Raw genomic sequence first — 16,245 nt, 5'->3', positions numbered from 1 at the left:
CATCCATTGAACAAGTGCTCGTAGCTCGTAAGGTTTGCACTTTAGAACCATGTTTACTAGGCTATTTTTTCTTGTTTTGATGTAAGAAACATGCCCTGAAAGTCTGTAAAGGGGTTTAGTTATACAATATATATTTAGATGTCGAAGTATAAAGCTTGAACATATATATTTGCTATAACATTTTACATTATAAATTACTTTATTGTAAAGCTAATGGATTGAAAACCAGTTGTGGACATATACGTACTATTTGCGAAACTCGAGTTCTCGTGATGGCTTCTGGATTCGTATGTCTGATGTCCGCCTCTTTTTGCTTGTGATTTTCCCAACAGTTAGACATTTAAAGTGCACACAACTGTTTTTGTCCTTGTTAATTTGTCGTCAGACATGTTAAGTGTTGCCAACGTGTGATTTCGTTCTTGTCTTTTATCTCAGTAAATTCTAATGTATATGTCGTTGGGCGTGTGTTTTTTTTTTATCTTATCTGTGCCGGTGTTTGCTTTAATGTGTGAAAGAGGGAAGTGTGTGCAGCGGCGTTTAATCCGTTTATACTTACGTTCTCCCTCCCCCTCCCCCCCTCCCATGAACTATGGACCTTGCCGTTGGTGGGAAGGCTTGCGTGCTTCAGCGATATAGATATCCGTACCGTAGGTGCAACCGCAACGGAAGGGTAAGTGTTGAGGGGCCAGACAAACGTGTGGTTCCTGAAGAGCGGCAGTAGCCTTTTCGGTAGTTGCAAACGGTCTGCATGATTGACTAATGTGGCCTTGTGACATACGGCCTTGTTGTGCTGGTACTGCGAACGGCTGTAAGCAAGGGGAAACTGCAGCCGTAATTGTGCTGGAGGGCATGCAGCTTTACTGCATGGTTAAATGATGATGACATCCTCTTGGGTAAAATATTCCAGAGGTAAAATAGTCCTCCATTCGGATCTCCGGACGGGGACTACTCAGGAGGATGTCGTTATCAAGAGAAACAAAACTGGCGTTTTACGGATCGGAACTTGGAATGTCAGATCCGTTAATCGGGCAGGTAGGTTAGAAAATTTAAAAAGGGAATTGGATAGGTTAAAATTGGATTAGAGGGAATTAGTGAAATTCGGTGGCAGGAGGAACAAGACTTCTGATCAGGTGAATACAGGGTTATAAATATAAAATAAAGTAATAGTAATACAAGAGTTGGTTTAATAATACAACAGTTGGTTTAATAATGAATAAAAAACAGGAACGCGGATAACCTACTACGAACAGCATAGTGAACGCATTATTGTAGCCAAGATAGACACAAAGCCCATGCCTACTACAGTAGTACAAGTTTATATGCCAACTAGCTCTGCAGATGATGAAGAAATTGATGAAATGTATGATGCGATATAAAAAATTGTTCAGATAGTTAAAGGAGGCGAAAACTTAATAGTCATTGTGGCTGGAATTCGATAGTAGGAAAAGGAAGAGAAGGAAAAGTTGTAGTTGAAGATGGACTGGGTGTAAGGAATGAAAGAGGAAGCCGCCTGGTAGAATTTTGCACAGAGCATAACCTAATCATAGCTAACACTTGTTTTAAGAATCATGAAAGAAAGTTGTATACGTGGGAGAGGTCTGGAGACACTGGAAGGTTTCAGATAGGTTATATAATGGTAAGACAGAGATTTAGGAACCAGGTTTTAAATTGTAATACATTTCCAGGGGCAGATATGGACTCTTGACTACAATTTATTGGTAATGAACTGTAGATTAAAACTGAAGAAACCGCAAAAATGTAGAAATTGAACGAGCTGGGACCTGGATAAACTGAAAGAACCAGAGGTTGTAGAGAGTTTCAGAGAGGGCATTAGGGAACGGTTGACAAGAACAGGGGAAAAAATACAGTAGAAGAAGAATGGGTAGTTTTGAGAGATGAAATAGTCAAGGCAGCAGAGGTTCAAGTAGGTAAAAAGACGAGGGATAGTAGAAATCCTTGGGTAACAGAAGAAATATTGAATTTAATTGATGAAAGGAGAAAATATAAAAATGCAGTAAATGAAGCAGGCGAAAAGGAATACAAACGTCTCAAAAATGAGATCGGCAGGAAGTGCAAAATGGCTAAGCAGGGATGGCTAGAGGACAAATGCAAGGATGTAGAGGCATGTATCACTAGGGGTAAGATAGATACTGCCTACAAGAAAACTGAAGAGACCTTTCAAGAAAAGAGATCCACCTGTATGAATATCAAGAGTTCAGATGGAAAACCAGTTCTAAGCAAAGAATGGAAAGCAGAAAGGTGGAAGGAGTATATAGAGGGTCTATACAAGGGCGATGTACTTAAGGGCAGTGTTATGGAAATGGAAGAGGACGTAGATTAAAATGAAATTGGAGATATGATATTGCGTGAAGAATTTGACAGAGCACTGAAAGACCTAAGTGGAAAAAAGGTCCCGGGAGTAGACAACATTCCATTAGAAATACTGATAGCCTTGGATGAACCAGCTACGACAAAACTCTACCATTTGGTGAGCAAGCTGTGTGGGACAGGCGAAATACCCTCAGACTTCAACTAGAATATAATAATTTCAATTCCAAATAAAGCGGTTGTTGGCAGGTGTGAAAATTACCTAACAATCAGTTCAATAAGTCATTGTTGCAAAATAGTAACAAGAAATCTTTACAAACGAATGGAAAATCTGTTAGAAGCCGACCTCGGGGAAGATCAGTTTGGATGTCGTAGAAATGTGGGAACACGCGAGGCAATACTGAGCATACGACATCTTAGAAGATAGGTTAAGGAAAAGCAAACCTACGTTTCTAGCATTTGTAGACTTAGAAAAAACTTTTGACAATGTTGACTGGAATACACTCTTGGAAATTCTGAAGGTGGCAGATATAAAATACAGGGAACGAAAGCCTATTTACAATTTGTACAGAAACCAGATGACAGTTATAAGAGTCGGGGAACATGAAAGGGAAGCAGTGGTTGGGAAGGGAGTGAGACTGGGTTGTAACCTATCCCCAATATTATTCAATCCGTATGCTGAGCAAGCAGTAAAGGAAACAAAAGAAAAATTTGGAGTAGGAATTAAAATCCATGGAGAAGAAATAAAAATTTTGAGGTTTGCCGACGACATTGTAATTCTGTCAGAGGCAGCAAAGGGCCTGGAAGAGCAGTTGAGCAGAGTGGACAGTGTCTTGAAAGGAGGATATAAGATGAACATCAACAAAAGCAAATTGAGGATAATGGAATGTAGTCGAATTAAATCAGGTGATGGTGCGGGAATTAGATTAGGAAATGACATGCTTAAAGTAGTAAATGAGTTCTGCTATTTGTGGAACAAAATAACTGAAGATGGTCGAAGTAGAGAGGGTATAAAATGTATACTGGCAATGGCAAGAAAAGCTTTTCTGAACAAGAGAAATTTGTTAACATCGAGTATAGATTTCAGTATCAGGAAGGTGTTTCTGAAAGTATTTGTATGGAGTGTAGCCATGTATGGAAGTGAAACGTGGACGATAAATAGTTTAGACAAGAAGAGAATAGAAGCTTTCGAAATGTGGTGCTACAGAAGAGCGCTGAAGATTAAATGGGCAGATCAGATAACTAATGAGGAGGTACTGAATAGAATTGGGGAGAAGAGGAATTTGTGGTACAACTTGACAAGAGGAAGGGATCGTTTGGTGGGACACGTTCTGAGGCATCAAGGGATCGCAATTTAGTATTGGAGGGTAAAAATCGTAAAGGGAGACCAAGAGATGAATACACTGAACAGATTCAGAAGGATGTAGGCTGCAGTAGTTATTCGGAGATGAAGAGGCTTGCACAGGATAGAGTAGCAGGGAGAGCTGCATCAAACAAGTCCAAGACCACAGCAACAACAGGTGTGTTCTGGCTATATACTTATGCACCATTTGTTTAATGGTGTATGTCCCCATATACAGCCGAGTTGGTTTAAGTTTTGCAAATTACATGGTATTTTCGTAAAGTACATGGTATTTGGCGAATATCTGAGCACGTGCACTAGGGAACACATCTGGTATAACTGAACAAATTAAGGAATGACGTATATGATTATCTGCCTGAACATTAAATTTCACAAGATCATAATCTCTTCGGGACGGTATATCATTGAAAAATACCTTCATTTGGTGAAACAGTTTTCTGTTTTGTTTATTTATGTGTTTTTCGATGTAAGAAGGGTTGCATTACATCACGCACTATTTTTTGATATGACAGTGTCTTCCTACTTGAATCGCACGCTTGACGACATTCATTGCGCCACTGCGGAAGCAAATTAATTTTTCCGAGTGAGGCCTTCGTGTGACGTCATTAACGCGTGACCTTCTCGCGCTATGATAATGTGTTGGAAGGCGTCCAGTCAGAGGCTCCGGCTCGAGGATCCCCGCTGGCCTTGCTCCGTGGTCAGTGGCCTGTTAGTATTTGCTTTGCTTGGCACACGCAGAGCACACCATCTAATCCGCGCGGTGCAAGGGGGGATAGTCAACAGGGAGACGAAACATCACATTTGCATGTACGACGTAGCTGTATGGAAAGTAAATACGTACTTTGTCCTGATAGTTATTAGAGGAGACCATAGAAATAGAATTTGATAGAGAAACGGAGATTAAGATATTTTCTACTATGAGACCGATAGTTGCGGAGACGCGCGACCCGAAATAGTGCCCTGAAGATTTGGAATGATCGCAGCATAATGAAGCAATTAATAAATGGTTTCAGTTGTTGAACAATCCCCTTCCGATCTACGGAATGAGGTGAAAAACGGTTAATGGCAATTTGCGCTTGACTTGACGGAGCGTAACATCGAAACGATGGAACGCTGCGTTTCAAATGGCGGCATTGACAAGAGCAGTCAACTGAACGGGACATCAGCGTCACCGTCGACGCTGGTAGCGGGACTGTGACGTCGTCTGCTAGCCGGTGAAAGTTAACTTATCCTCGCCACGCTCACTCATATTATACCAGTGGATGTCATGCTTCGTCTTCATTTTATTGTTTGCTTTGTTTTCGTGACACATCGACACAGGTTCCATAACGACTTCTCTTCCAGGAGTGTTATTCTAAAAAAGAAGCAAGAGATCTGAAAGCGAAAACTGATAAAGATTTCCAGTATTCAGACAAAGAAAAACCCAATACTGCACATAAATAACTTAAAATGATGAAAAAGTCAGCTCTATTGAGGAAGAAAAATAAAGGCGTCTTGACGTTACTTGGCATTTAGAAAAAAAGAAACACAGTAAGATAGAAAGGCTCTAACGTTTTACTTTCTAAAACTTGTTTGACACTTTTGTATGCATATATTTGTTTTCTTTATCAAACATATATCGATGTTTGGAAATACGTAGGCAACACTTTTCCTATTGTTTCACTTTTCAACAGTTAACCATAAAAACTTTGTCTAGAACGTCCATTACGAAGCTTGCTGCACTGATTAGCCAAAGAAATTGGTACACATGCCTAATATCGTGTAGGGCTCCCGCGAGCACTCAGAAATGCGGGAACACGACGTGGCATGAACTCGACTAATGTCAGTAGTAGTGCTGGAGGGAACTGACAGTATGAATACTACAGGGCTGTCCATAAATCCGTAAGAGTACGAGTGGATGGAGGTCTCTTCTGAACAGCACGTTGCAAGGCATGCCAGTAATGTTCATGGCGGAAGATTTGGTGGCCAACGGAAGTGTTTAAACTCAGTAGCAATTCTGGACGTGTGGGGTGTCGCTTTGTCCTGCTGGAATTGCCCAAGTCCGTCGGAATGCACAATGGACGTAAATGGATGAAGGTGATCAGACAGGATTCTTACGTACTTGTCACCTGTGAGAGTCGTATCTAGACGTATCAGGGGTCAAATATCACTCCAACTGCACACGCCCCACACCATTACAGAGCCTCCACCAATTTGAACAGTTCTCTGCTGACATGCTGGGTCCATGGATTCACGTGGTTGTCTCCCTACCAGGCAACATGTTTCCAGTCATCAACAGTCGATTGTCGGTGTTGACGGGCCCAGGCGAGGCGTAAAGCTTTGTGTCGTGCAGTCACCAAGTGTACACGAGTGGGCCTTCTACTCCGAAAGTCCATATCGATGATGTTTCGTTGAACAGTTCCCAAGCTGACACTTGTTGACGGCCCAGCTTTGAAATCTGCAGCCGTTTGCGGAATGGTTACAATTCTGTCACGTTGAACGATTCTCTTCAATCGTCGTTGGTCGCGTTATTGCAGGATCTTTTTCCGGCCGCAGCGATGTTGAAGATGTGATGTTTTACCGGTATCCTGATATTCACGGTACACTCGAGAAATGGTCGTACGGAAAATTCCCTACCTCGGAGACGCTGTGCCCCATCGCGCGTGCGTCGACTATAACACCACTTAAATCTTGATAACTTGCCATTGTAGCAACCGTAACCGATCTGACAACTGCGCCAGACACTTGTGTTATGTAGGCGTTGCCGATCGCAGCGCCGTATTTTGCCTGTTTACATATGTCTGTGTTTGAGTACTAGTTTCTTTGGCGCTTCAGTGTAGTTTCCTTACTCTAGTAAAATAATCATATTTCTTGTATAATTTTCACTGTTCGATATTGAGGTAAGAGGAGTGATAGTGCGTTGACGGTGGCATCGGTTTTCTGTTCCATTTACAACTTTCACCAATTCGGGATAATAGTGTCCGTCTACTTTTCATAGATCTGAACATGGCTGGTTGACAGCTGAAACCGATTATCTAACTGCACCTTTGTGTTGCGGTCAAGATAGGTAAATTTATAGTGAATTATTTACTTTTTCACTTAATGTGAATTGATGGCACAGCTGTCTGCTGGGTACCGACAGACTTCAACGTCCGTCCGAAAGATATTGTTGAGGGACGGAAAGTATTTTATCTTCGGTATTTCACAACCGAGAGAAGGAGAAACAGCTCATATGCATTGGTTTCCACACTATAAGCCAACCTTGTGGGCTCGTCGCAGCTCTAACGGAAGATTTGCGTGACGATGTTCCCCTTCTTGTAGTCCGGATGTCGCAGGTTTTGTACAGGCGCTCAGTTGCATCTTTTCCTTCTCCATCCGTACTCCAGCAACACGAGCTTATTGCTGAGGACACATATCATTACAGACATCTCGTTAGTGTTGTCAGAACATTGACACGTCGCACAGCAATATCGAAAGAGGAAGAAACCCCGAGTTCACTTGGGCAACATTTGCTTTCCCTAAATCGCTCCAGGCAAATACCGAGATGATTGCTTTGAAAGGGCACGTTCGATTTCCTTCCCCATCCGTGATATAGCCCGAGCTTGTGCACCGTCTCCAATGACCTCGATGTCGACGGGACTTTAAACCCAATCTTTTTTCCTTCCTTTTTTAAAATCATCAGATATACCGCCTTGTTATAAGATGCTAGCTCTTGGTGTGTATATTGGTATTTACAAATCGTATGAAAACACAACTGGTGATCTTCTTGAATCTCTTGAATACTGTATGGTGTCTGAGAAATGAGTAGTTTATGTGTATTTCTGTGCCGGCCGTAGTGGCCGTGCGGTTCTAGCCGCTTCAGTCTGGAGCCGCGAGACCGCTACGGTCGCAGGTTCGAATCCTGCTTCGCGCATGGATGTGTGAGATGTCCTTAGGTTAGTTAGGTTTAAGTAGTTCTAAGTTCTAGGGGACTGATGGCCTCAGAAGTTGAGTCCCATAGTGCTCAGAGCCATTTGAACCATTTTGTATTTCTGTATGTTTTTGTTTCTTGTACGTGGAGCCCTCATCCAGTTCCAGTTAGGACTCGTAGACGCCATGCTTAAAACATTCGCTGGTAGCAATGAAGTGGTCATGACGTTCAGTTGCTTGCTCTGAGTGCGCATACTTTGAAAAACAACTAAAGACGGAAAGGAACATTTTAATAAAATATTCCCATAAAATATTCCAGTAAAATATCGAATGTACTACTGAAGCACTTTCTCATAATCTAGCACCCTTGATTATTACACGAAATTTGCTATTAAAAAAACTGTGTATAAGTGTCTTGTATAATGTACAGGATAGCATTCGAAATCATCCTTTTTTGGGCATATATACTCTTTCTATTATATGTTTAAAATTCCGACCGTTTCGGTTGCACATGCTAGAACATTCAATAAAACATGAGTGACGAAAAGTTGAATGTAAGTGAACAGCGCAAGCAGTTGGGTAGATAAAACTAAATTTAAAGCGTAAAAACGTCGACGTAAAACCGAGCCACCTGTCTGTCATTATCCCCAGCATCCGAGGAATCTTGACTGAGCTCGTTGCTGGAAAGGAGGACACTGGCAGATGTTTTGAACAGTCTGTTCCTAATCACGCTCGCCTAACGTGTTTACCCGAGTGAAGCCCCTCCGTCTTCGATGTGCTGACTGCAGCAACTTAGCAAGCTGAAAAATTTTCATGCTGCCGTGTTCTTTTTTTGTGAACAGCAAATTATTAGATTGGTTTTACTTAGTTGAATTGTTGTTCATCTATTTTCACACTGTGTGACTAATATATTCAGATGGAGCGCCGCCGTGGGAGGGGTCTGTAAAGGACAATTTTTAAAGTTTTTCTTGAATGTTTTGAAAACCTCGACTCCTAGCGAAATGTTTCCCAGTACAAAATTTGACTACATTAAATTTCCTGCAAAAAAGTCCGGATTTATTTTTTTCTCTGTGGCTAATACTTTCTTCGTTGCGAACGATGGAAAAGTCGTAGGTTATTAAGAATAGTGTTTTGATAGTATAAAATTTATGTTTCTTGTTAATTGAAGTGGGTTAAGAACAAATATCATATCTAAGTGCATTAGAACCGTATTAAGGGATAAATTGTGAGCTGTGTGTGTAACAACGTGGAAAGTCGAGGGTGGAGGTTAGAAGCGTGAGCCGGCCGGAGTGGCCGTGCGGTTCTGGCCGCTACGGTCGCAGGTTCGAATCCTGTTTCGGGCATGGATGTGTGTGATGTCCTTAGGTTAGTTAGGTTTAATTAGTTCTAAGTTCTAGGCGACTGATGACCTCAGAAGTTAAGTCGCATAGTGCTCAGAGCTATTAGAACCATTTGTTAGAAGCGTGAAGGAAGTTAGGTCGTCGGATTGTGGTCATGCACTTAGCTTTATAGGCCCAATCTGAAAAGGAAGAGCAAGGAAGCAATTCCTCATTCCTGTGGGTGGGAAGGGGGCGTTTAGTTTCTACAAAATGTGTTAACACTATGTTGAATACAGATATTAGCTGCTAGAAATACAAACGAAAGGAAAGCATATCGACAGATTCTATGTAAATGTCTACCTCTATTCTACGCTGCTAGAGGGGAAATCGATTTTTAATCATCCTATACGGCACTTACATCATTCCTCTCGGAAAGGCGACTTCCTCCACAACGAACACTGTCGCTTTTCAGTTTACAAATAGATCATACTTCCCCAGAATTTCCTGTCCAGTTCTCTTATGTGTGTGGAAAAAAAATAACTTCACACAGGTTGTATTACATAGCGGAGTTATTTTCATTTTATTAAGTGAGTACTTATTTGCAGTTGTTAAGTGGGCTTTTATGTAAAAGATGTTTTTAGAAACAGTGGCTGAGAAGTGCTTATTTTGTAAGAGTGATATTGTTTGTGACCTCTGTAGTGTGGGTAGGAAAGGGATTGGATTGGTAAAAGGGGCATATTGCTGCTATATGTCGTTGACAGCGTTGTAAAACTATGTGACCGTGTTGTAGTCACATGATAGTGGATTAATGAATGACCAGAACGTTACTGCACTTCTCTCATCATTTATTTTGTTACTGGTAGACTACATAAGTCTCTTCCTTTGAGGAATTGCTGGTACTTGGAAGAGTTGGCTGCACTGAGTGGAGCCACTGACCACATGTCCAAAATATGTCTTACAAAGTAGATGTCAATACGCCTGATGGAATAGGACTGATCATGTTTAAATCTAGGACAATATTTTGATGTAATGCATTGTTTGACTTCTGTTGAAATATCTGAAATTGCATAACACCTAGGTGAATTACTTCTATTACATAGGGAGACAATTTAAGACTGTGGGTCTCTTCAGATGCTGGGAAGCTGAGGCTGAAATGATGCACTGGATACCGTCAAGCTGCGAAAAGTATTCCAGCCATTGGTAGTGGAGGCAATGAAATCGACATTGTCGAATACATGTTGACAGAATGTTGGTCTTGGGGCAGGCTCTTCAGTGTGGTAGATTTGTGACAGCTGCACCTGTTGAGCTTTTAACTCTATTACCAACTGCTAATAAATACTTAGTAAACTGAAAATAATTACACTACATAAACACGAGCTCACTGAAGTTATGTTATCTACTTACATGAGAGAACTGGATAAGGAATGCTGAGGATCTATAATCTGTAAACAGAAAAGTGAGCTGAAGTGGTGGGGGAAGTTGCCGTTCTTGGAATAACGATACAACTGCCGTACACGATGACTAACAGTCTATTTACTCCCTATTATTGTAGAACAGTGTGCTGAGATTTACACAGATTCTGTCCATACACGTTTCTTGGGTTAGTATTATTAGTAAATAATATCGGTATTACATGTAGTTTTTAAGCACTTTGTGGATAATATACACTATCGGGCATGTCTGCACACTGCGTTGCCAGTGATTCGTAAGGCGAGCTGTGGAAGGTTCGGTGTAAGTTTGTGAAAAACCTTGTGGTTGTTTTTCGTGACTTAGTGCGGTACAGAGAACAGGTAATTGCTTGCTCTTTATTTTGGGGATTCCCTCATACTTCTACACTCGACTCCTTCCTAGCCACCGTATTATACCCTCAGATCATGATTAACCATCAAAACGACTCTACTCCACGTTCATATGTTTAATGTTTGTTCTTAACCCACTTCATTTAACTGCAAACAGAAATATTACACCATTGAAAAGGTGTTTTTAATAATTTGCAATTTTTCATCCCCTGCAACGCGGAAATTATTAGTCCTAGAGAAAAAAATGAATAGGACTTTTTAGGGGATTTAATGTCTAAGTTGGTTGTGGGAAACATTTTTCTTAGAAGCCGCGGTTTTGGAGTTATTAAAGAAAAACAAAAAAAACTGACCTTTAAACGCCCCACTGCCCCACCCCTTCACACTCACGCCCACCGAACAGGAGTTTTAATATGTTATTGATTGGACTCCCTCCTGCCACTGTAGAAAATTTTGCAACTACACAAATCTCCCCCCCCCCCCTAACACCCCACACCCCCTTAATTTTCCTTCGTTGACTGGACTACCCTAGAGGAGGCTACACTGTGTATTGATGCGACTTTTCGGGTACCCTGTATTGCAATGTGTGTGATCATCTGGTCTGAATTTGTTGTCACGTACTCCGACAATGATGAGTTACCTGTTACCTCACTTGTCAATAAAATGACCTTGTCGTCCGGGAGTGCTGCTTTTTTATTTTTTTATTTTTTTATTTTATTTTATTTTTTTTTTTTTTTTAAGAAGACGCTACAAACAGCAACAAGATGTAATTGATTGTATTTCGTGTTGATAACTGCTCCTAAGTACCTGAAGATATAGTCATAAAAGGCTGCGAAATCTGCTGCAAATTAAGTGGCCAATAAACGTAGCTGAGTGGAAAATCACTATGTAATGGAGGAATAAACAGACATACACTTGGAAGTCTTATTCGTTAATACTGATCCACTGTGCTTCCACATAGTATTTTTTTAAGATTATGAATAAAGAGTAATTGACTCATAAACTTGTTATCATTTCATGCCTTTTCCTAGTGTGGATCGAAAAATACGTCATTTAATCGTAGATCCATAAAAATGCACACAAATTCAGAAAACTGACATCTGTTGTATGCAGTGTATGGCGACATTTAATTAGAAGCTGAAGAAGGTCGTTCTGCTTAAAACACATAAATACATAACAGTTGGTCGGTTACCGATATTTAAAAGAGAGTTGTCATAGCGTATTAAGTAGCTGTACATTTTATGGTGTAGCGAAGATGATTGAAACAGCTCTTGTTCATTGCAATCTACGGATCGATTTGTAAGACACAGAAAATCGAGCAAAACATTACTTTAATGTTTGCGCATGGAGAAAATGCTTAGATGCCAGTTATGAGATGTCCTTCTAAAAGGAAATGTAAACAGTTTTATTTGTAGCTGCGAACAGCAGTGAATCTATAAACATTTGCCTGTGACTTGGAAACATTTAAAGACCGAAATTGTCAGATTGCGAAGTACAACTTCACGTCACTCATCATCAACGCGTTTTACTTTCTTAGTAAGAAATCCAGGTTTTATTTTCAGTGCAGTTTAAAGCAGAACGGCTATGTAAATCAGTTATGGGAAAGGCAAATATCGTATTGAGATGTACTGAAAAGTATCTTAATTCATCCACGGAGAAGTTCGCCACCAACACTCGTCTGGCTGAATCTTTAGTTCAGTAAGCACAAATAATATTGCAGATATAAAGTGGTGTTGCGAGATTTGTTATGGGTTTGTTTAAGCAGCTCGAGACGTCAAAGAAATGCTCCAACTTTGGAGTTAGAAAAACTAGGTATTATACTAAAAATTCTGAGACCACGCATTCGAAGTCATTCAGAAAACACGTAATGTATAACATAACTTAAAAGTTTAGTGTTTGCATTGTGCGTCATAGAATCATCGATACGGCGTACACCAGAAAGCATTATGTCAGCTACGCCGGATAAGTCACAAAAATTACACGGAAATGTGGTGCTTGCGTAATGCCGTTAGATAGATTGTGGTTACAGGGAATGTACCGACAGTCGTTCTACTCACACCTGTTCATGGGAAAGTAATATTTTTTAAAGGGAAAGAGGCGAGAGTTTCTATGTACATACAGACTGTAGATCGAAACCTGTTCAGTAGTACCATTAGTAATTATATCATTTATAATAGTGAGCGAAGACACAAAGATGAAAATTCCCAAGAGTTTGAAAATTTCGTTGGTTCCCGTATCAGGCCATTCTGACGTCTAGAATTCAGCATAGCAGCATTTTGTCGATATGCACCCGTGCTGCACTTGGGTTGCACTGCACACCAGATAGTCTAGAGAAGCAGAAGGTAAGTCGTTATCCGCGCAGATGCTTTCTTGAGTGCACAGCTTGCTGGAAACGTTTTGCTCGGACCATGATACAAGCAACACCGCTGCCGTGTCATAGGAGCCGACTGACGGCGAGCAGGCAAAAATAGAGCGACGCATTTAGCTCAGGGAAGCGTTTTGTGTAACTGTGGCAAGTCGGCCGCGGCGCCCGTTTCGGTCAGGTCACCCGAATAGCCGTCCGCGATCTGCGGGGCAATAGCTTGAGTTGCGTCCGTACCATGACCACGGGCTTCTTTATCACTTGAGAGGTAGCGAGCTGCGGCGCTTGGCATTTTTTAACGTGTTACACTCCATCTAATCTCTCCTCCTTTGTCATTTCAAGTGCAATGCGTTTAGCCTAAGCTGTTAATCTCAAACATTTTCGCCGGTCGCGGTGGCCAAGCGGTTCTAGGCGCTTCAGTCCGGAACCACGCAACTGCTACGGTCGCAGGTTCGAATCCTGCCTCGGGCATGGATGTGTGTGATGCCCTTAGGTTAGTTAGGTTTAAGTAATTCTAAGTTCTAGGGGACTGATGACCTCAGATGTTAAGTCCCATTGCGCTCAGAGCCATTTCATTTTCAAACCTTTTCGAAACAGTTGAATATCGTTCTTCCGGAGAAACAGTACACTGTCTGATCAAAAGTAACCGCGCACCCTTGTGTAATGCGTTAATTGGCCATTAAATGTCACGAAAGGCGGACCCGCCAATATAAAAGGAGGCTGGTAGTATTGTGTTGTCAGCAGAGAAGCGGTAACAGCAGAATGGGTCAGTCAGGATAGCTCGCTAACGCAGAACATGGACTAGGCATCGGATGTCACCTGAATAACAGATAAATTAGAGACATTAGAAAGCTGCTAAAATTGTCCAAGTCGACTGTTTGGTAATTTGGTTGTGAAGGGGAAATGCGAAGGAAACACCGTAGCTGAAGGTGAAGGGAAGTTGTAAAAAATCTTATGAAATCAGCGGAAGAAATCACTCACGATATCCAGAGTGGTAGCAGCAGTGTAGCACGGCCTTTGGGAGTTACAGAGAAGGGAGTACCATGGTCGAGCAGCTCCTTATAATCCACAAATTTCAGTAGTCAGTGCTGAGCTACGCTCGAGGCGGTGTGAAGAGCGACGTCGCTGGACACAAGTGGTGTAACAGTCAGATGGAAGGGTTTGCGTTTAGCGAATGCCTCGAAAAACTGTAGTGACCACAATGGTTTTACGGTTAAAGTGTGGTCCCCTTATTGCACTCGAGAAAACTCTAAACGAGGAAAGATATGAAGCCGGCCGATGTGGCCGAGCGGTTCTAGGTGCTTCAGTCCGGAACCGCGCGACTGCTACGGTCGCAGGTTCGAATCCTGCCTTGGGCATGGATGTCTGTGATGTCCTTAGGTTAGTTAGGTTTAAGTAGATCTAAGTTCTAGGGGACTGATGACCTCAGATGTTAAGTCCCATAGTGCTTAGAGCCATTTGAACCACTTAAAGTGCTTAGAGCCATTTGAACCACTTGAAGGATATGAACGCATTTTACAGTATTGTGTACTGCGTACAGTAGAAGAACAGACTTTCAGACATCTCATGTTAACTGTTCCCTGCAGATTCCAAGCCGTCATAAATGCGAAGGTTGGACACACCTCATAGCCTATTAATTTACACTCGTAGTTGTCCAGATGTTTTTGATTTGATAATGTACAACAAATTCCTCACATACAATTCAGTATCGTGTCAAAGCGATTTTAATTACAGAGTTAAAATTATCAACTTTATTTTTCAAATGAACTTGTACTGATTTTCGCTGAGAATCTCATTGATCATCGCCATACAATTAGCTCCTTTCTTAGTTAATAATGATCGAGAAATCTCTTGCGCGACGGAGAGTCCCATGCGACTGCAAAAGAGTGCAGGTCACTCCTGTTTGTAAGAAACGGTTAAAAGGTTGGATGCACATAATTACAGACTAGTATCGCTGACGTCTGTCTGGTTCGTGATCTTAGAGCATATTCTCAAAGAACCGAACACAGCTCGCTTTGTTCATACACGGCGTCTTGCAAACAATAGATGCAAGTGGACAGGTAGACTGCTTCTTCCTAGGTTTTAGTAAGGCGTTCGACACAGAACTGCAATGAAGACTGCTAACCAAGTTACGATCATACCAAACATCTTAGCAAATATGTGGGAATTTGTAGTAAGGTCTTACGGGACCAGACTACTGAGGTCATCGGTCCCTAAGCTTACGCACTACTTAATCTAACTTAAACTAATTTACGCTAAGGATAACACACACATACCCGAGGGAGGACTCGAATCTCCGACGGTGGGAGCCGCGTTGACCTTGACAAGACGCCCTAGACCGCGCGGCAGCAGATATGTGATTGGATCGAAGAGTAATAGAACTAAAAGAATACTGTACGTTATACTTGTCGATAAGTGTTTCAAAGAAACTCAAATAGCACCAAGTGTGCTACAAGGAAGCGCAACAGGACCTCTAATGTTGAAAATATACAAACGATTTATCAGACGGGTCGGCAGCACTATAAGACAGTTCGCTGATGATATTATTCTGTGCAAGAAAACATCGTCGTTGGACGATCATAAGAAATTGAAGGAAGACTTGGACAGAATTTTACTTGGCGTAATAACACAGATCTGTGTAGCCGATAGGCCGGCCGAAGTGGCCGTGCGGTTAAAGGCGCTGCAGTCTGGAACCGCAAGACCGCTACGGTCGCAGGTTCGAATCCTGCCTCGGGCATGGATGTTTGTGATGTCCTTAGGTTAGTTAGGTTTAACTAGTTCTAAGTTCTAGGGGACTAATGACCTCAGCAGTTGAGTCCCATAGTGCTCAGAGCCATTTGAACCATTTTTGTGTAGCCGATAGGCTCGACGATTTAGCGGTCTTTTGGCACTCAGGTCCTTGATTAATATAAACAGGTGCAACTCCATAACCAATACTCTGAATTCAAATCCGATAACTACGGGCTGTGCAATGGGATTGCTTTGATAGTGTCCGAAGGGTTTGAATATCTACGTGCAAGTCACACTCAAAGTACTCAGGGGAATGAGCGTAGGGGAGGAGATGCAGGAATTCTGCATCGCTGTCCTAGGCATCGTTGTAGTGGAAATGGTTTGCCATTGCCTTCCTCCGACATGTTACGATGTGTCAAGCACGTATCAGTGTCGCTTGGATGGCTGTGATGAGTGCTT

General features: G+C 41.7%; 1 protein-coding gene across 4 annotated transcripts in view; it reads left to right on the top strand.

Moving 5' to 3' along the window:
• The window catches only part of LOC126473251 (histone demethylase UTY-like), a 207,174-nt gene that overhangs the window by 10,774 nt on the left and 180,155 nt on the right, over positions 1-16,245 (top strand). The window contains exon 5 of one of the 4 annotated variants that reach the window (XM_050100203.1): positions 11,436-11,564. The exons of the other annotated variants lie outside the window; for them this stretch is intronic. Within the exon in view, the coding sequence (XP_049956160.1) occupies position 11,436 (1 nt within the window). The 3' untranslated portion in view covers positions 11,437-11,564. Of the gene's footprint in view, positions 1-11,435; positions 11,565-16,245 lie in introns of those variants that run through there. 4 annotated transcript variants of the gene reach the window in all.

The sequence above is a fragment of the Schistocerca serialis genome, chromosome 1 (genome assembly GCF_023864345.2).
Source record: "Schistocerca serialis cubense isolate TAMUIC-IGC-003099 chromosome 1, iqSchSeri2.2, whole genome shotgun sequence".
In the NCBI taxonomy this organism is placed as follows: domain Eukaryota; kingdom Metazoa; phylum Arthropoda; class Insecta; order Orthoptera; family Acrididae; genus Schistocerca; species Schistocerca serialis.
The sequence above is the reverse complement of the archived record's forward strand: the minus strand, read 5'-3'. Positions and strand labels throughout refer to the sequence as shown.